General features: G+C 36.8%; 1 protein-coding gene across 4 annotated transcripts in view; it reads right to left on the reverse strand.

Moving 5' to 3' along the window:
• DOCK4 (dedicator of cytokinesis 4) overlaps positions 1–21,839 on the reverse strand; it is a 432,596-nt gene that overhangs the window by 77,208 nt on the left and 333,549 nt on the right. For all 4 annotated transcript variants that reach the window (XM_046670233.1, XM_046670234.1, XM_046670231.1 and 1 more), the window contains exons 26-27: positions 17,688–17,786; positions 1,251–1,345 (exon numbers count right to left, since the gene is read on the reverse strand). In XM_046670233.1, the coding sequence (XP_046526189.1) occupies positions 1,251–1,345; positions 17,688–17,786 (194 nt within the window). The remainder of the gene's footprint in view (positions 1–1,250; positions 1,346–17,687; positions 17,787–21,839) is intronic.

Raw genomic sequence — 21,839 nt, forward strand, 5'->3', positions numbered from 1 at the left:
ATATAATATGCCATATTATACTATTTGTTACTTCACAAAGTTTTTAACACATCATTTTAACACCTCCACATCTATAAATGTATACTGCAGCATAAGCCATATTTGGTATATCTAATAAAAATCAAATCCTGTATTCCTAGGTCTCTACTATCATCATACCTGGGCATCTGGGGAGGACATATGGCATCTTCGGGCTATGGAGGATACCTAGAGAATCCAACCTTCACCCTAAGCATGAGGGTGTTGGGGACTGAAGAAGAGGAGGAAGGAGAAACAAGCAAATGTGGGCTTAAAAGTAAGAATGCTTATGAAACAGGGTAAATTACAAGTGTGGGAGTAAAGATCAGGCCAGTTTCCTAAAGAACTTCATCTCCATTCTGTATCCTGAGACGACAGAGATAAGAAGTGAGAGAGCAGATAAATCTATGACACTTACTCTCTGGGAATGGCTTCTGCCTCCTTGTCTCCATTTCTGGCTCCGACTCCTTCCAGCACTGACCTCATATCATTTTATTTTTTTGCTGGATATGCTTAACATGAGCTAATCTTATCAACTCCCAGAGATTCAACTTTACATCAATAGCTTCCCAAATGTCTGTATCTAGTTCTGAACTCTTCTCAGAACACTATTTTCAACTCTCTACTGGCCAAATCACCTAGCTTTGGAAAGGGAACTTCAATCTTCACGTGTCCAACTCAGGGTTGTATCTTATTCCCAGTGCTCAGCACACAGTAGATGCTCAATGTATTTTGTTGCATTAAAATGAATTAAGAAACATCAGAAATGACTCAGGTGTCCAGCACCAGGGCTAGTTACATAAACTATGGTACATCCATTCAATGGAATACTAAATATCTGTAAAAGAAAAAAACCAGAAAAGAATGAGCAGCTTTCTATGTACTAATGTGGTAACATTGCCAGGGTTTTGAAGGGAAAGAGCAATGTGCAGAAGAGTATATATTATGCTTCCTGCTAGGCTCTGCATATAGGAACAGTGGAAGGATATGCAAAAAACTAATAAAAGTGGTTACTATAGGATAGGGGTAGGGGACAAAGAAGGTAGGAGGGAGTGTGACTTCTAAATGCATAATTTTTTTTAAAAAGAGCGAGAGAAGTTAATTCAGAGGCAAAGAAAAAGAACCCCAGGACTTGGAGATTTCAAACTTGAAATCAAACTAAAAAGATCATTTTGTACTCTCCTCTTCCCCTACACAATGCATTGAAATTATCATCAATTTAAATGTCTTACTTGTTAGCCACCAAGCGCATAACAGTCCAGTCCTTTGGAAACATCTCTGGGCGTATCAATATTCGGAACACAGTAAATATCTGCAGCAGGAAATCCTTGGATAAGGAGGAGAAAGACCATTTCACTTAGTTATTATAACTGTCAACACACACACACACAACACTGCTGTTACCATTTCCAAGGCAATTACAGAGAAGAAGGGAGCCATACTTGAACAGTGCACCCAGGAGAAGGAATCTTTACCTTCCCCTTCTCAACACCCAACTGGTTTGCTACTCCTTCCCAAATGTTCCCTTTTCTGTCTCTCTTTCGCATGCACGGTGGAAATGACTTGTCATTTCTCTTCAAAAGCTCTAAAAATTCAGGTTTAGAAATAAAATGGAAAACTACTCATAGAAGATCGGCCGGCAAAAATATTCTTTGTTTTATTATAGGGTTCTAAACATCAGAACTTTCCAACTCAAAACAATGATAAACAGTCCTGGCTCAGCTCTGCTTTCTTTTAAGTGGGTTAACACCATTAATACTGCATCTTCAGAATGCCTTCTAAGAAACATGGGTTTTTGCTTAAGATGCTTTTTAACGAATATAACTTTCTAAATTTTATAGAATCTGAGTGTGCTATGCAGAATAAATTTAAATAAGGATGTGTGCTAAGCTAAGCCCAGTGACGAGTACTTAGAAGCTAAGAGTGTCAAAGCATTCTTCACAGAGATGCCACGCCAGAGGGCAGTGGTATTTACTGAGATCTTATCTTTAAACCGATCACCCAGAAACATTCTTGACAAGAAGCTCTTGTCAGACATGAAAATATCTCTTCTTAAAACATTACAAGAGATAGGACACAAAACACTGTAGCACATTACACTTAAAGGGGAATCTAGCAGATAATGTACCACATCTAATAATGAAGTGGAGCTCGCCCTACTCAAAACAAGATGAGTGCAATCTAGCTTTGATTTAGTCTATTAACTGGAAAACTTACAGACTTTTTTGTAACCTTCAGTGCTGCTGGGAAAATATATCTCACTAACAATCTGATTGAAGGCAACAGCATGGTGTTGCTTAAAAAATTTTTAAAAAAACCAAAACAGCAGAGTTTTACTTATCAAACCCAACAACACATTATGTTAAACATGTAAGCTGCCTGAACATAAGATAATGGTTGTCACTCATACCATCAGAAGAGAGAAAGAATCTAAAAAAAACTAAGACACATGTCGTAGCTTTGTGTATGTGTGTGTGTGTGTGTGTGTGTTACATACTCTAACAGTTTTGATCAAGCCCATAAATATTTTGACAAGAATTTATTTTAGCTTCTTTGGCATCAACACATATGTTGATATGCAGTATGCGCCATGTGGAAATGTGCCCACTAGGTCATCTGTCTTTAAATGGCCAGACAGACCCTGTCTGTGTCTGCAGAATCACCAGAGACAGAGTTTCCCAAATGTATTCCACTGCAGGTCAAATAATTTTGGAAAACACGTCACATTCTAGCCTTCCCTTGGAAGAGGAGGTCATTAGCATACTATAACTGTGAGAAGCCCTTTTTAATGCATTTCTAAAACTTATGCTAAACAGTTTTTCGGTTATTTCTTTTGGGTCTCTCAGATATGAATACATATAAACCCTGCAAAAATTGATGTTTGCATTTACCTTTCAAAGGTTATACCCCACTTTAATTTCCTGTCTTGTTGCATTTGCTTAGATATTAAAGAAAAACCATGAAAGTGGGGAGTCATTTGTTTTTCATAGTCTCTAATTAGTTAGGTATAGTTTAAATAAGTTCTGAAATAGCGAAGTTTCATCTTCTCTCCTCAAAACTTTTAACAGAATTGGAAATTGGAGGCAGCACCCTTAGGGATGGTGTGTGTGTGTGTGTATAGGCAGGGGGATGGTGATGTCAGTTGCACAGAGAAAAAAACTAGCTGAAAGAAGTGACTGAACTGACTACAGGAGGCAAGACATTTATCTTATGTGCTAGCAACTCTGGTGGTTCTTTTGTAGTGCTGGGGACAAAGGGAAAGTTATTTGAGGTGTAGGGGTTTTCCTAGTCCCATTTATCTCACAAAGTAAAATGTGTGGCAGCCTGTGACACCGTGCCAATGCCTATGTATTGACAGAAATCTTTATTTCTCCTAAGAAAACTTTTCAGCATCTCAAGTAGCTTTTCAGGTATTCATTCAGGCTTTATTCACCTTTATAGATCCAAACACATTCATTCGTAGAAACCTTATAATGAAAATAAAGGAACATTATACTGAAAATCAGGAAACCTAGATTTTAATCCTGGCTCTGCAATTAACTAGCTCAATGACCTTGGCAACTTATTTAACTCTTGGAACTGAGCCCTCTTACTTGGAAAACGTGGGAGCTTTAAGGTCTCTTGCCGTTAAAATCTTGGAGATTTAAAAAAGTTAATATGATCGTTTATTTATTCATGTAGTACACAAAATTTTTCTTATTTCTAAACTGTAGACTAATGTTTCATCAGATAGTAACACAAACACCTTCCATCATAGTACTTACATGTAATTTAGTTCAGCAAGTATTTCTTGTCAACTACCATGCAACATGCTTCATTTCAAACTCAGTTCTAATATTTTAAAACACTAAAACCTGAATGCTGGATTCTTCAACATCCCTCTCCTTTCTTCCCCAAATACAGTGGTATTTCCTTGTCTGCCCTCATAAGCAATTTTCAGCTCTGATTATTTCACTAAATACGTGCTTTTGCATAGATTTGTGAAATTATTTTGCACACATAACAATAACTAAGTGACAGATTCTTTTCATAATTTAAAAAAAGAACACTGCTATAATAATATCCCTGTTTGCATAGCAAGAAATAAGCGTTTCAAATGCCACCATTTTAAAATTGGCAGCCTGGCAAGCAGTTTCTTTTTTTGTTTGTTTACTTCAAATAGCACAACATGGTAACTTAAATGCTACTGATTTTTGCTCAAATAAGGGTTCAAAATAAAGAAAGAAACAAAGAAGTGCTACTTTATAGAAACACTTTTCCTACAGTGCAAGAGGTGCAAGTAAAAAAGTTCATACGAAACTCTTCCAAAACAATAAAAAGTCCCATATTCAAGTAAAAAACAGGAGCAATTGTTATGATTTTAGAAATTATTACTAATGTTTATTCATCCATAAATATTGGCTGCTTCACTATGTACCAGGCACTGTGCAGGATACTGGGGCTACCTAGTGGGGTAAGCTATATCCTTTCATTTATTCGTGCAAGAGAATCTATGGAGGGCCTGTCACACGGCACACCACAGTAAGTAACTGAACGTAATCTTTGCCTTCACGAAGCTCACAGTTTGGTGGGAGAGATGAATGTTAATCTAAAAACCATACAGATCTATGCCTGCACTACAATCTAGGATAAGACTGAGGGCCGGGTATTCCACAAAGAGCGAAGAGCACCTAGCTCAGAGGCAAGAGAGAGCACAGGGTTGCCCAACTGCAAGGGGAGCAGCAAGAAATGGGGCTGAAAGATAAACAGGGACAAATGAAAGATGGATGGATGGAAGGATGGATAGATATACAGACAGACAGAGAGATGATAAATAAACAGGCACCAAAGATAAATAAATAAATGAAAGATAAATAAATAGGGATCAATCAAAGATAAATAAATAAGTGAAAGAGAAATAAAAGATAAATCTCATACCTTTCCCATGGCAAGCAGTTTGGAAATGTACCCTGAGGGCAAACTGGAGACACTGAGGGGTTTTATGCAGATGTGTGAGAGGATCAAATTTGTGTTTTACAAAGATTATCTGACTATAATACATAAAGAATTGTTTTGTGTTTACACACGATACTATGGTATCAGAACAGCACAAAATAGAAATTAGGTGTATGAAACAAAATTGGTCAGACACAGAAGGAGGAATTCTGAGATCATGAAACTTGAGTTAAGACATTCAAAAAAGAAAGCACCATGAGGTGGGTAAACAGACTAGGACATTGTCTGCTTATGTCAAGAGCAATGAATGGGACAGAGTTTTCTAGGAACACCTTTCCTTTACTTACCATTTAGATGATAGTCAAATCTATTTTAAAAATTTGCATAAACTTCAAATGTGTAACACCCTTGATAAGGGGTTTGAATTCAATTAAAGGGTGTTAATAATCATTATCACATTGAACTTTGTATCCTTAAAACTGAATATTTAAGTACATTATGCAAAGATAACTCCCAAATGGTCTTCAATCTTCAAGAGCTATAGAACTATTTTTCTATAATAAAAGACTCTAAGTTAAAATAATTGTATGGAAAAAGATGGCTTGTGAAGCAGGCAGACATTTATCAAGAGGGTTGATTCATTCAACAAAGATTTAAATATTCCAGGCTCTGTGCTTAGGACACAAAGACATGGTACCTACTCTCAAAGTCCATAGTCATCAAGAAGACAAGGACACAACACATCATTACGATGTATTGTTTCATGTTATCATTGGCGGGGGGGGGGGGGGGGGGGGGGGGGGGGGGGGCGGTGAACTACAGTCTGTGAAGGCTTCATAAAGAAGGTGATACACGAGTTGGATTTATAGCATGAGTTGAAATCAGGGAAGGGATTAACAGGGGTACAAATTACGCAATGGAAGCGAGGTGGTGGTGGAATAGGCATTTTAGGTAAACAGAAAAACAAAACCTTATATACATGTTACAAATATACAAATTTTAAGTGGCTGGAGTGAAAGGTGTTTGGAAAAGGGTGCAGGACAATGAAGATGGAAGGTAGACTGAGGATAGAGAAGACTTGACAGAGATTGGATTTTTCCTGTAAGTAACACGAAGTTGTCCGAGTTTTAAAGTTGGATTGAGACTTGATCAGATAGGATTTTTGAAAGCTGGTGGGCCAGTATATGGGAGACAATGAAAGGTTATAATAATGCTGTACTTAACTTCCAGAACACATATAATCTCTTGCTTACAGCTCTACATGAAAAGCCATGATCAACAAAGAACAGGAGGCTCACTGCTCTCTAAATATATGAAATACCAGGGATATGGACAAAACTTTAGTCCCCCGTAGAAGGTGGGTGTATAATAAAACATTATTGACTACAGAAGGAGGAAAAAACCCAATCACTTCCTGGTTTTTGATTTGGTTCATTTCTAAAATAATGCCATGTTTTAGAGAAGAAAAGCATTAAACAATGCAGAAGAGCAGCCCTCAGGTGCTGGCTCCTACACACTTCTGTTGACACTGTGACTCACACCACTCATGCACAAGTACCTGAGGACCAAGGAGAAGAAATGGCGTACTGTTCAAAATGCCAGAAGCCACTCCAATAGTAACCCTGGAGACATCCAGGTTCTTAAAGCAAGAATGGAGTTAAAACACCATTAGTCTTAGCAGATACTTGAGAAGTACATACTTTCAAAATTCATTTTGACTTTAGAGAACCATTGGGAAATGCTAGCCCAAATCTTTCCTTGAATTGATAAGAAAGAAAAAAGGAGTGATGCCAGGAATAAAGAACAACAAAAATATTAATTTGAAGATTTCTATATATAATTTTCAGTATCAATTAGATTTAAAATATGTATATCCCATGATGCAGCAATTCTACATCCAGGAAATTCATTCTACAGCAATAAGGGCACAAGTCCATAGAGATAAATGTATCAAAGTGTTTACTGTAGTATCCTGTGTAATGGCAAAAATCAGAAATATCCTGAATGCCCATCACAAGGGGAATGATTAAATTATTAGCATCCATATAATGAGATTCAGAAGAATAAATGATATAGTGAGCTATATAATATCCATGACAGATTGTGTGAAAAAAAGAACCACAATATGAATAGTATGATTCCTTTAAAAAATTTGTGTGTGCGCATATAGCTTAGAAAATAGTCTATGAGGATACACTCCTGTGTGTTAACAGTAGCTACCTCTGGGGATTAGAATACATGTGTGTGTGGGAGAGGGGGACATATACTTTATTATTTTAAATCAGTAGGGTTATGGGGATTTTTAGTGTCCAATTCCAATATGAGTTAGAATCTTCCATTCACATCACTCTATTAAGCTGTACCTTTCCTTACTGATAGTTGCCTTATTTATTCAATTTCTAACCTATGTAGATATTAAAAAAAAACTCCAAGTAACTCTCCCTTTACTAATTTGGCCTTTCTCAGACATCCCCACTTTGTGACTAGAACCATCTTACTACTTTTAAAGAGTTGGCAAATGAAATTTTATGCAATTTGATAGCAAAGACTTCAGCTTAGGAAAGTTTAATAAAGTTTAAGAAAAAGCTGAGTGTTTAGCTGCCTGAGCAAAGGGCTCAGATGTTAAGAGAATTCCTAGCCCTCCTAATTACCTGGGGTTTATAATAACACCAATATTCAAGGGGGTGGTGGTATGTGAAATGAGATGCTGTAAGAGAAGAGTTTAGCTCCACATCTGGCTCATGGCTGGGGGTTGGGGTGAGCAGGTATTCCCTAACTGAGCCATGATCGCTGTTGCTGTTTATACATATCACACGCATTTATAACTTAATGACTTAGATGCCCTTGATAACATTAAGGAATTAATAGAGATTGTTTTATTAGTCTTGATATCCCTAGTGTCTACCCAAGCTGCTCAACCAATGTTTGTTGAATCAAATAATTGACACTTGTAATAAAATAATAGCAGTGCCTACCTCTGGGGTTCTTCTGAGGATTAAATGAGTTAATATTAATCAGCCTCTTAGAACAGTGCCTTGCATGTGCTAAGTTCTATATAAATGTTTGCTCTTAGAGGTCTTCAGGTCCTTTACCACCACACCCAAATCCCAAAGTCCTCTAAGATTTTTGGTTTTACAATTCATTTGGCAGTAAAATCTAACCTGGACTATTTATAGTCTTTATTTATCCTACATGGAGTGACTATTTTCTTTAACTGCAGAAACGTTAAGATGTTTGATTATAGTTGCTACCCCAAAGTCTGTTGGAGATGCTATAAAATATACAGTACCTGCATCACATTATCTTTTTGAAATCTCAAAAATTCTGATTTCTGGAATACATTTTGTATTAAGAACTTGGGATACGGGACTATGGACCAGTGCTGTTATCTTTGAAAAATCTTGTAATAAAGGTTTCAGTGGCACAGATAGGAATATTTGACTTTGAAGAAAATTGGGAGCAGGAAAAATTTATTTGTTAAAAGATGGCATCTGAACTTTTAAAATACAGATTAAAACCAGATGACTAATTAGTCTTTAGAAAAATAGATGACCTCTAGCCTGCCTTCACTGTAGTTCTCCCCTTCCATTCTTATACTGGGGAAGATGATCTTCCTCCCAGTCAAGGCTAATTCTGGCTCCTCCTGCTGCCTTCTCAGGGATCTCACCCTGTGAGTTAGCACCTCTTTCTTATATCTTCAGCTTCTCCCTCTCCACCAGCTCTGATCCTTAATATCTAAACGTGCGTAAGTCTCCTCCATCATAAATATTCCTCTGACATCCAAAGTTGTCCTCTCTTCCTCTTCTTGAAACACTGTATACATCCACTATACATTTTTCTTTTTTTCATTCCTCAATCCATGACAACTAGGATTCCACCCTCACCACTGCAATGAAACTGCTCATTAAGTTCACCAACAACGTTAATGGACCCTTTTATGATCTTACTTGACATGTTCACAGTAGCAGACACGGTTCTTATTCCTCCTTAATGCTTAGGATTCTATTTAGGTCCCATTAACTTCATACTCTATATTCTCCTTTGATGTTCACATTTACTCTCATGATGTCAATTCACTGGCTGACAATTTCCAAATCTACATTTGTAACCCAGTTTAGTCTCCTGAGCTTCAGATACTGTCTATAAGACATCTCTGATTCGATGTCCCTCAGGTGACCCAACGCAGGCTGAAACGGAATTAACTTTGCTCCCAAACCTGTACACCCATAACTCCTGGGTTTCCCATGCAGTGAATGGCACCAACATCTAGCCAGTTGTCAAAGAGCCTGAAAGTCATTTTCAACTCCTCTCTCTCCTTCACCTTTTCTATATAATCAGTCATCGGGTCCTGCCAATTCAACTTCCTAAATGTCCCTACAATCTCTCATCACGATCATCTCAATTTCAGGCCACAGTTATCGCTAGCTTAAATTACTGCATCAGATACTTTACAGGGTTCTTCTTCTCATCTTGACCTCAGCTAATCCAATTTCAATAGTGCAGCCAGATAGGTCTTTCTTAACTCAAATGTGATCATGTCTCTCCCTTCTTAAAATTCTCCATAGTTTCCAAACGTCCTCAAAACAAAGTCCATACACAGGAGGAATGATGTCAGCATCATGGCAGAGTGAGCTCTTCGCTTGGACTCTGCCCACAAGATACAACAAAAAGGACATTCAAAAACCAACGGAGGACACTCACACAACATAAAAGATGTCTGACAGACCCACGCAGAGACATATGTCTAAAGGTGGAGGTGCCGGACCCCTCAGTGGAAGTGGAAGGAGGTAAAGGGATCTCCTTTTCCTCCCTGAATGGTAGCAACCCAGGGTACAGGACTGTGTGCAGCTCTGAGTGGAGATGGGGGAGGGGTGGCTCTCCATGGGAACACCTTTGCTCTCTAAGTTCCCTCACAGGCCATGGGAAAGCCCCACACAGACATGGCTAACCTATTGCAGGGATGTTTTTATCAAGCCAGCATCCTGGGAGAACAAATAGCAAGAGCAGAGCAAGAACGCCCTGGGGATTCTGCACATGAAAGTAATGCCCCTCCCCCTGCGTGGTGCACCAACTCAGCCATTCAGTTAGGGTGCTGCCATATGTTAGAAAAGCAGCAGCTGTGAGAGAGCAAGGTGGGGATCACGGCAGACTCAGGATACAAAGCTCTTGACCCTCACCCAGCGGTGGCAGGTAGAAGCTGTGATAAGATACTATCTCTATGCAGAGGCACAAATCTACGCTATCAAACAGTATGAAGAAATATACTAATACTCCAGACAGGAAGGAAAATGACAAGCACTGAGAAATCTGTCCTGAAGGTACAGCAATTTATAATCTAAATGACAGAGACTTCAAAATAGCTATCATTAAAAAAACTCAATGAGTTACAAGAAAATGCACATAGACACTTCAGAGAAATCAGGAACAAAACTAATAAACAGAGAATTAGTCACAAAAGAGATTGAAACTATAAAGAAAATTCAATCAGAAATGTTGGAGATGAAAAACACCATGGAGGAGATAAAAAGAAAAATCTGGACTCACTGATTAACAGAGCTGATATTATGGAAGAGAGAATTAGCAGTCTGGAGGGCAGGAATATAGAAATATTTCAGATGGAGGAGGAGAGAGAACTAAGACTAAAAAGAAATGAAAAAATTCTCCCAGAAATCTCCAACACAATAAGGAAATGCAACATAAGGATTATGGGTATTCCAGAGGACAAAGAGGAGGAGAATGGAGCAGAAAGCTTGTTCAAAGAAACAATAGCTGAGAACTTCCCAAACCTGGAGAAGAAATGAAAGAAGCTAATCAAACTCCTAATTATATCAATGTAAAAAGACCTTCTCCAAGGAATATAGGAGTAAAGCTGGCAAAAGTCAATGGCAAAGAAAAAAACAGTAAGAGCAGTAAGGCACAAGATAATAACTTATAAAGGAACACCTATCAGGCTTTCAGTGTATTTCTCAGCAGAAACCTTACAGGCTAGGAGAGAGTGGAATTATATATTCAAAATTCTGAAAGACAAAAACTTTCAGCCAGGAATATTCTATCCAGTGAAAATATCCTTCAAATATGATGGAGAAATAAAAACTTTCCTAGATAAACAAAAGCTAAGGGAGTTCATTACCACAAACCACCCCCCCACAAGAAATGCTCAAAAAGGCCCCATATCTGAAAAAGAAAGGGCGGGGCTTAAAAAGCCATCAGCAAGGAGATAAATAGGTAGACAAAAATCAGAAAATTGCAGCTATCAGAACAGGTTACCAAATGCTTAATTATAACAGTGAAGATAAAGGGAAGGAAAACATCAAAAATAAACATAATCTCCTCATTTAAACCACAAATCACAACACAAGATGAAATAAATTGTGACAATAATAACTTAGAAGGGGAAAAGGAAAAGGATGGAATGGGCTTAGTCTAAGGAAATAAAAGACTATCAGAAAATGGATTATCTCATCTCCAAGATTTTTTATACAAACCTCACAGTAACCACTAAACAAATAAACAGAACAGAGATAAATCATAAATAAAGAGAAAACTGAGCAAACCAACATAGAAAACTATCAAATTGAATCAGTAGTCTAAAATACAGGGGACGAGAAACAAGGGAAATGCAGAGGAACTGGAAAATGAGTGATAAAATGGCAGCATTAAGCCCTCATTTATCAATAATCACTCTAAATGTAAAAGGATTGAATATTCCAATCAAAAGCACAGAGTGGTGGGACGGATTAAAAAACAAGACACAACAATATCCTGCCTCCAGGAAACACATCTCAGTTCTGAAGACAAACACAGGCTCAGAGTGAATGGAAGACAATACTCTAAGCTAATGGCGAAGAAAAGAAAGCACGTGTTGCCATAGTTATATCAGACAAAGTAGACTTCAAGATAAAACAGGTAATGAAAGACAAAGAGGGGCAGCATATAATGATAAAAGGGAGACTCCACCAAAAAGGCTTAAAACTTATAAATATACATGCACCCAACTCAGGAGCACCAAAATACATAAAGCAAGTATTAACAAACCTAAAAGGAGATATTCAAAACAACACAATAATAGGGGACCTTAAACACCACACTTACATCAATGGATAGATCATCCAGACAGAAAGTCAACAAGGAAATAGTGGAATTAAATGAAAAACTAGACCAGATGGACTTAATAGATATATATAGAACATTCCATCCAAAAACAGCAGAATATACATTCTTCTCAAGTGAGCATGGAACATTCTCAAGGATAGCTCATATCGTGGGAAACGAGGTAAGCCTCAATAGATTTAAGAAGACTGAAATCATATCAAGCATCTTTTGTGACCATAACGCTATTAAACTAGAAGTGAACCACAAGAAAAAAGCTGGGAAAGTGACATATATGTAGAGACTAAGCAACATGCTACTGAACAACCAATGGATCACTGAAGAAATTAAATGATAAATAAAAAAATATCTGGAGATAAGTGAAAATGAAACTACACCATTCTACTCATATGGGATGCAGCAAAAGCAGTCCTAAGAGGGAAATTCAAAGCAATACAAGGCCCTTTAACAAAAAAGAAAAATCTCAAATAAGCAATCTTAAACTACACCTAACAGGATTAGAAAAAGAAGAACAAACAAAGACCAAAGTCAGTCAAAGGAAAGAAATGATAAAAATTAGAGCAAAAATAAACGAAATTGAAATAACAACAACAAAAAACAGTAGGAAGGATCAAGGAGGGAAGGGGCTGGTTCTTTGAGAAGATAAACAAAATTGCCAAACCTTTAGCCAGACTCATGATGAAAAAAAGAGAGAAGGTTCAGGTAAATAAAATAAGAAATGAAAGAGGAGAAATTACAATGGATACCACAGAAACACAGAGGATTATAACAGAATACTATGAAAAACTATATGCCAACAAATTGGACAACCTAGAAGAAATGGATAAATTCTTAGACTCATACAACCTCCAAAAACTGAATCAAGAAGAAATAGAGAATGTGAACAGACCAATCATAAGTAAAGAGATAGAAACAGTAATCAAAAACCTCACAAAAATAAAAGTCCAGATGGCTTATCCAGAGAATTCTACCTAACATTCAAAGAAGACTTAATACCCATCCTTCTCAAAGTATTCCAAAAATTGAAGAAGCCAGAACACTTCTTAACACATTTTATGAGGTCAACCTTGCACTGATCCCTAAGCCAGACAAGGACAACACAAAGAAGGAAAATAACAGGCCAATATCACTGATGAACATAGATGCAACAATCCTCAGAAAATATTGGCAAACTGAATACAGCAATACATTAAAGAGATGATACACCACGATCAAGTGGGATTTATACCAGGGATGCAGGGATGGTTCAACATCCACAAATCAATCAATGCGATAAACCACATTCACAAAATGAGGCATAAAAACCCCGATCATCTCAATAGAAGCAGAGAAAGCATTTGACAAGATTCAACATCCATTTATGATAAAAACTCTCAATAAAATGGGTATAGAAGGAAAGTACCTCAACATAATAAAGGCCATATATGACAAACCCATGGCCAACATCATACTCAACAAGGAAAAACTGAAAGTCATCTCTCTGAGAACAGGAACAAGAGAAGTGTGCCCACTCTTGCCACTCTTATTCGACATAGTATTGGAGGCTTTGGCCAAAGCAATTGGGCAAGAAAAATAAATAAAAGAAATCCAAATAGGCAATGAAGAAGTGAAACTCTCGCTGTTTGCAGATGACATGATTTTATACATAGAAAACCCTAAAGAATCCATCAGAAAACACTTAGAAATAATCAACAATTACAGCAAAGTTTCAGGGTACAAAATCAATTTAAAAACTCAGTTGCATTTCTATGCTCTAATAATGAACTAACAGAAAGAGAACTCAAGAATACAAACCCATTTACAACTGCAACAAAAAGAATAAAATATCTGGGAATAAATTTAACCAAGGAGGTGAAAGACCTATACAATGAAAAGTGTAAGACATTATTGAAAGAAATTGATGATGCCATAAAGAAATGGAAAAATATTCCATGCACATGAATTGGAAGAATAAATGTAGTTAAAATGCCCATACTATCTAATGCAGACTACAGATTCAATGCAATCCTAATCAGAATCCCAATGACATTCTTCATGGAAATAGAACAAAGAATCCTAAAATTCATATGGGGCAACAAAAGACCCTGAACAGCTAAAGCAATCCTGAGAAACAAGAACAAAGCTGGAGGCATCACAATCCCTGACTTCAAAATGTACTACAAAGTTATCATAATCAAAACAGCATGGTACTGGTACAAAAACACACAGATCAATGGAACAGAACTGAAAACCCAGAAATAAAACCACACATCTATGGACAGCTAATCTTCAACAAAGGAGCTAAGAACATACAATGGAGAAAGGAAAGTCTCTTCAATAAATGGTGCTCAGAAAACTGGACAGCCACATGCAAAAGAATGAAAGTAGACCATTATCTTATGCCACACACAAAAATTAGCTTAAAATGGATCAAAGACTTGAAGGTAAGACCTGAAACCATAAAACTCCTAGAAGAAAATATAGGCAGTACACTCTTTGACAATGGTCTTAGAAGGATCTTTTCAAATACCATGTCTACTCAGACAAGGGAAACAAAAGAAAAATACACAAATGGGACTGCATTAGATTAAAGAGCTTCTTCAAGGCAAAGGAAACCAGGAACAAAATGAAAAGAAAACCCATCAAGTGGGAAAACATATTTGCAAGTCATATATCCAACAAGGGGTTAACCTTCAAAATATATAAAGAACTCACACAATTCAACAACAACAAAACAAACTACCTGATTAAAAAATGGGAGAGGATATGAACAGACAGTTTTCCAAAGAAGATATACAGATGGCCAATGAGCACATGAAAAGATGTTCAACATCACTAATCATCAGGGAAATGCAAATCAAAACTATGCTAAAGTATCACCTTACACCCATTACAATGGGTATAATCATGAAGACAAAAAAATAACAAATGTTGAGAGGATGTGGAGAAAAGGGGCCCTCATACACTGCTGGTAGGAATATAAACTGTGCAGCCACTATGGAAAGCAGTATGGAGATTTCTGAAAAAATTAAAAACAGAAACACCATATGACCCAGCTATCCCACTATTGGGTATTTATCCAAAGAACTTGAAGGCAACAGTACACAGAGATTCATGCACCCCTATGTTCAGTGCAGCATTATTCCACGAAGTGGAAGCAACCTCAGTGTCCATCTACTGATGATCGGATAAAGAAGATGTGGTATATATACACAATGGAATACTACTCGGGCATAAAAAAAGACAAAATTGTCCCATTCGCAATAACATGGATTGACCTTGAGGGTATTATGTTAAGTGAAATAAGCCAGGCAGAGAAAGACAAACACCATATGATTTCACTCATATGTGGAAGATAAACTAACACATGGACAAAGAGAACAGTTTAGTGGTTACCAGAGGGGAAGGGGGTTGGGCCGTGGGCACAAGGAGGGAAGGGGCACATTTATATGGTGACTGACAAACAATAATGTACAAGCGAAATTTCAAAACGTTATAAACTATTATGACCGCAATAAGAAAACACCATAAAAAAAATAAAGTCCACACACATTTGCAGAACCTTACATCTTACAAATCTCTTCCTTACACTCTAGTCTATCAATCAACAAATATTTCTTGAACGCCTACAGCATGCTAGGCATGTTCTGGGATTTGAGGGTGCAGCAGTGAACCAGCCAAAGTTTCAGACATCAAGGAACTTATGACGTAGTGGCTAAAAGTTGGGGATACACATAAACTAAAATATTCCAGATTCTAGTAAATGTCATAAAGGTGGAGTGGTGGATGTGCTATGTCAGTTACGATATTCAGGTGACATTTTAGTTGAGAGATCTGAATGTCCCAGCCAAAGATATGTCTAGCACTCACCTACTTATCTCTCAGTTCTCAGCTGAGACCTCCCTTGGGGAGTTTTTCTCTTGCCTTGAGATTGGATTGGCAGCAACTCCTGGATGCTCCAAAGCACCGTGTGCTTAACCTGTGCATTTGCCACTCACTGTGTTAATCCCATTACCTGTCTGTTTCCTCCCCTTACAGGGACTGGCCTTTTTATTCCCAGTTACATAATAACACCAGTAGTGCTTGGTATGCCTAAATTGCTCAATCTACGTTTCCTGAAGGCCTGATGAAGTAACTAATATCATTAAATAATTTTCCTGGCCAGAAGGCACAGTTAAGTTTGAAGAGGGAAATATATATCCTTTGAAAAGGTGTGTGGCTGACTGAAATGAGGAAAGGCCACATAAAACACTTTATTCTTTATTTCCATTTGCTTTATTATCAATAACCTGAATATTAAAGCATAAAACTCAATACTTAGATTAAATTAATCATGTTTTCCAATTGATACTTTTTTGCTACTTTTTTATGCCCAGGCTCTGTAAAAATATGTAGTCTTTTCCTACGTGAAATTTTTGAAATATGAAGTCATAGACTTCTTAAGTAAAACCTAATGGTTCCATGACTTTGTTAAATATTCAACTTTTGATGAAAGTTAATAACTGCACAATTATCTTCCTTTTTAACCACATCGATTTCTGTATGTAGAGAGGGTAAATTCTAAGCCTTTTTCTCCATTTTTAATTCTAAACTCAAGATTGAATGCAAGCATGAAAAACATGATATTTTCAGACTTGAGCATATGCCAATCAACTGACTGCTAGACAGATTACATTTGCCCAAACCTATTCTTTCTTCCATGTGACTCAGCTTAACTGTTCCAAGGTAAGTGAAAGATTCTTCTGAGATCATCCAACATCCTCCAGGCAGTTAGAAGTCAAAGATAAGTGATTTTTATGCACTATCTATGTTAAAAAAATCTACAAATCTTCCCTAAGGCACCATGAAGGATCCAATCATGCAAACTTTACAGTTAGTGACTATACCCATTGTCCTATAATATCTCCACCTCCCAGTATTTAAGTAATCCTTCCATTATGATAGCTGACATATGAAGTTGTCTGGAAAACTGAAGAGATGGAAGAGAAATAAAAGTAAATAAGAACAGATGACAGGTCATTCCTCCAACTGAGGACAATCAACATCAAAGCTTTTAGTGAACACTAAGAAGAAAGCATTAAATTTCTCTAAATCTCAGCAAAGTTTGAATTTTTATAAACCTGGCATCAATATTTTCTGTTTAATGTCAGCCTGTCAGACTAGCGCAGCATATTGGTTAAATGATAGCTGATAAAGAATATAAAATATATCTCTGCCTCCCTAGTCAGACGTTCCAACCAGAACTCCTCATTGTGGTTTTAGAGGGATGAAAACAGCTAACATATTTATATATTCTCCCTTATCTTCCACTAAGGCAATTTCTAAGTCCACTTAACTAGAGTTAGTGTATTCGCTTTTGTCTTGTTAGTTCTGTCACTCTGTTTCTGGTTTACTGGACTTCAGTGACAGGTGTTTCAAATCCTATGCCCTTGCCCAAAATAAGACTTAATTGCTTTGTCTGAGTAGTGGAAATCTTAAAGAGCCGAGAGAGATGAGCAGATCTGCGGATGAAGCTGAGAAAAAACAGCTTAGAATTTAATGGAAACAGGTAAAGTAATTGCCAAGAAGTTAACTGAATGATAATGAATTAGAACAAGAGAAGCTGAAAAGGTATATTAAAGGAAATTTTCTAAAATGTTACTTACCCTTAGTTCTTCTTTTGTATTGAAACTATCAAGAAGCTGTTGATAATGTCTATCTGTCATTTGTCGTAATAGGGACAGGAGACAAGCAACAAACTCCCCCTAATTAAAAAAGAAGCAAGCATATTTTTTTAATAAGGACATAAAAGAACATGAGTAACTTACTTTGAACTGCCCTCAAATAGAAACTTGAAAAAACCACTATGATCCAAACTCACCCAGTGAAGTCTTTTTAATCTAATTAACCATAATATCACAGTCAAAATTTCTCCCTGTGATGATTACCATTTACTTGGTATACAAGCATTTTTTTAGAGTGGATTTTTTTAACTTGGGTGGAAGCTTTTCAGTACAGAACTAACTGCACACACTTCAAGGAGGTAAGGCAATGAGGCCCCCAACCATTTATTGAGCATTTACTACACCCTCATTCATTATATCATTTGAACCTCTTATCAATGCTATGAGGTGGGGGGTATAATACTAATCTAAAGAAAGTAAAATATAGGTTCAGTGAGCTAAAAGATTTGCCCACAGTCCCACTGCTAGAAAGTGACAGAGCTGTGTCAGAAAGCTGTAGGTCTTTCTGACTCCAAAACTCTTCCTCTAACTTCATGCTCCATTTTTTTTTTTTTTAAAGATTTTATTTTTTCCTTTTTCTCCCCAAAGCCCCCCCGGTACATAGTTGTGTATTCTTCGTTGTGAGTTCTTCCAGTTGTGGCATGTGGGACGCTGCCTCAGCGTGGTCTGATGAGCAGTGCCATGTCCGCGCCCAGGATTCGAACCAACGAAACACTGGGCCGCCTGCAGCGGAGCGCGGTAACTTAACCACTCGGCCACGGGGCCAGCCCCGTTCATGCTGCATTTTTGAGTTCACATGATCTCCTCCAAATCATCAGCCTGTCTGCTGACTCACAGGGTGTAAAGAAAGCCATACATGCGCAGCGGTTAAGTTTGCACGTTCCACTTCTCAGCGGCCCGGGGTTTACCGGTTCGGATTCTGGGTGTGGACATGGCACCGCTTGGCAAAAGCCATGCCGTGGTAGGCATCCCATATATAAAGTAGAGGAAGGTGGGCATGGATGTTAACTCAGGGCCAGTCTTCCTCGGCAAAAGGAGGAGGATTGGCAGCAGGTAGCTCAGGGCTAATCTTCCTCAAAAAAAAGAAAATAAAAATAAAGCCATACATGGCATAATGGTTCTTTCAATCTCCTTTTAAAAACAGTTTAGGTTATTTGTGACCCTTTAGTGCTTAGGTGCTACCTGATTAACTCCTTAAAAGTCCACTTCTTAAAAATTAATAATGAAAAAGAAAAAAATACATAGCATCCATAGATGTGAAGACCTATAAAATTGCTGTCACTTGCATTTCTCAATGTACTTCTAATTTAAAATATTTATGTTTTCAATGCGACCTTTTGTGCTCAGCAAAGAATTTATCTGCTTTTAATCAGAGCAATAACATTTAAAACAATACAAACACAATAGGAGAAGCAATCAGTGGTAACTGTAAATTTATAGAAATGCAGTTTAATTGGGAATTGGTTTCTTTGCATTTATATGGCTCACATGTACAATTAGAGACTGAAAGCCCCCAGAAGTGGGATTTTCCAACAGAGGCAGCTAAGTCAGGACAGCCAAACGTATCACTACCATCTGCCAAAGGAGGCCTGAGGATGCTACTTAACGGCCATGTCGCGGTGATCAGAGATGCTGGCTGGCTCCTTCCAAGTGGATAATAATTTGTAACATGCAGATACAAAGAATAATTACCCCTACACAATTATTAGAGCAAATATTTAAGAAATTAACCAGTACAGGCTCACAGAAACATCCTCTAAACTCAACATAATACTTTGCTAGTGAACAAAGAAACTCTTGATACTTAACACAAAAAATGGAAAATTTAAGGGAACAATTATTAATATTTTAGTGTATGTGTGTGAGGAAACAACCCAAGGGTGGGAAAATAACTACCCAAAAGGACTGAGAAAACAGTATCTGGTGTTCACTCATGACTGGGAATGGCGCCTTTTCTCACCAGCCAGACTGGAAAAACCTCATGATTAACAGGGCATCAGTTAGACTACTAAAAAGATCTTTCCTGAGTAGCAGGCAAAATTACTCCTAGAATAAATGATGCTCTGAGCCTACCTAAGAGAGATCAACAGCAAGACCTGAAACAATCAAACAGTTCCCAAGAAAGTTAACCTTATTCCAGAGAGAGCTCAAAGATATTTTTAGGAATAAAAAATATTCACCTCCCAACAAGATAAAATTCACAATGAATAGCATTCAAAAAAAAGTTACCAGGAATACAAAGCAGCAGGAAAAAACAATGATGCAAATGAGGAGGAAAAAAAAATCAATCAACAGAAACAGACTCAGAAATGACACAGATATTAGAACTAGCAGTTAAGGACATTAAAACAGCTATTATTACTGTATTCTGTATATTCAGGAAGCAAGAGGAAAGATTTAATATGTTAATTAGAGACATGAATGATATCAAAAAGACCCAAACTGAACTTCTAGAGATGAAGACTATAATGTGGAAGATGAAAATTCACTGAATGGGACTAATGGCAGATTAGAAATTGCAGAAGAAAAGAATACTGAACTTTTGAGACAGAGTAATAGAAATTCTTCAGAATAAAACAAAGAGAGAAAAAACTAAAAAAAAAGGAAGGAAAGAAAGAAAAGTAAATACATCAATGAAATGTAGGACAACTTCACGTAGCAGAATACATACGTAATTGGAGACCTCGAAGAGGAGGAGGGGGCAGAAAAAGTAATTGAACACATAAGGGGAAAAAGTTTCAGATTTCTTGAAAACTATAAACCTATGTATCAAAGACTTCAAGAAACCCTAAGCACAAGAAAAACAACAACAACAAAAAATACACCAAGCTACATCATAATAAAATTGCTTATAGCCAGAGATGAAAACATCTTAACACCAGTTAGAGGGAAAAACCCCACATTATATATAGAGGAACAAAGATAAAGATGACAGATATCTCACTGGAAACAATACAAGCTAGCAGACAGTAAAGCAAAATCTTTAGAGTATTAAAAGAAAAAAACCCCACAACTATCAACCAAGCATTTACCAGCAAAAATCTTTCAAAAATAAAGACTTTTCAAACATCTCAAAGCTTAAACAGTCTACTACTTCTATTCAACATTATACTGAAGATTCTAACCAATGCAATGAAGGAAGAACAAGAAATAAAGAAATATAGATTGGAAAGGAATAAAAAAAAAAAAGCTCTTTATTCACAGACAACATATTTGTGTTCATAAAAAAATGCTATGAAATTTACAGTGAGCTACAAGAAGTACTCAAGTGAGTTAATCAATGTCCCAGAATACCAGATCAATGTACAAAAATCATTTTTACTTCTATATCCTAAAAATCAACAATCAGAAATGGAAATCTAAAATAATATAATTTATAATACCATTGAAATACCTAGTGATATAAATGAAATACTTAGTGATATAAATGACAAAAGATATGTCTGATCTGCACACTGAAAACTATAAAACATTGATGAGAGCAATTAAAGAAGACTTAAATAAATGGAGAGAGATACTATGTTCATGAATGGGGAGATTTGCTATTTTTAAGATGTCAATTCTCTCAAATTGGTATGTAGATTCACTGCAATCTCAATCAATATCACAGCAGGGTTTTTTGGGGGTAGAAAGTAAGCTGATTTTAACATTCATATGGAAATACAAAGGATCTGGAATAGTAAAAAGAACTTTGGAAAAAAAGAACAAAGTTCAAGGACTTATATTATGTGACTTCAAGACTTATTAGAAAGCTATGGTAATTAGGATACTATGTTATTAGTATCCCCCCCAAAATAGATAAAACAGAATTGTCAAAACCAGGAGCAACCCAAATGTCCACCAACAGGTGAATGAATAAACAAATTGTAGCATATCCATATAACAGAACACTATTCAGCATTAAAAAGGAATGAATATTGATACACAAAACATTGATGAAACTCAAATAATTATATTGAAGAAAACAAGTCAGATTGTCCCCCTCGCCAAAAAATGTCAACAACAATAACTTACTGTATGATTCTATTCATATAAATTTCTGGAAAATGCAAACTTATCTGCTATAACACTAAG

Source organism: Equus quagga, chromosome 8, assembly GCF_021613505.1.
Source record: "Equus quagga isolate Etosha38 chromosome 8, UCLA_HA_Equagga_1.0, whole genome shotgun sequence".
In the NCBI taxonomy this organism is placed as follows: domain Eukaryota; kingdom Metazoa; phylum Chordata; class Mammalia; order Perissodactyla; family Equidae; genus Equus; species Equus quagga.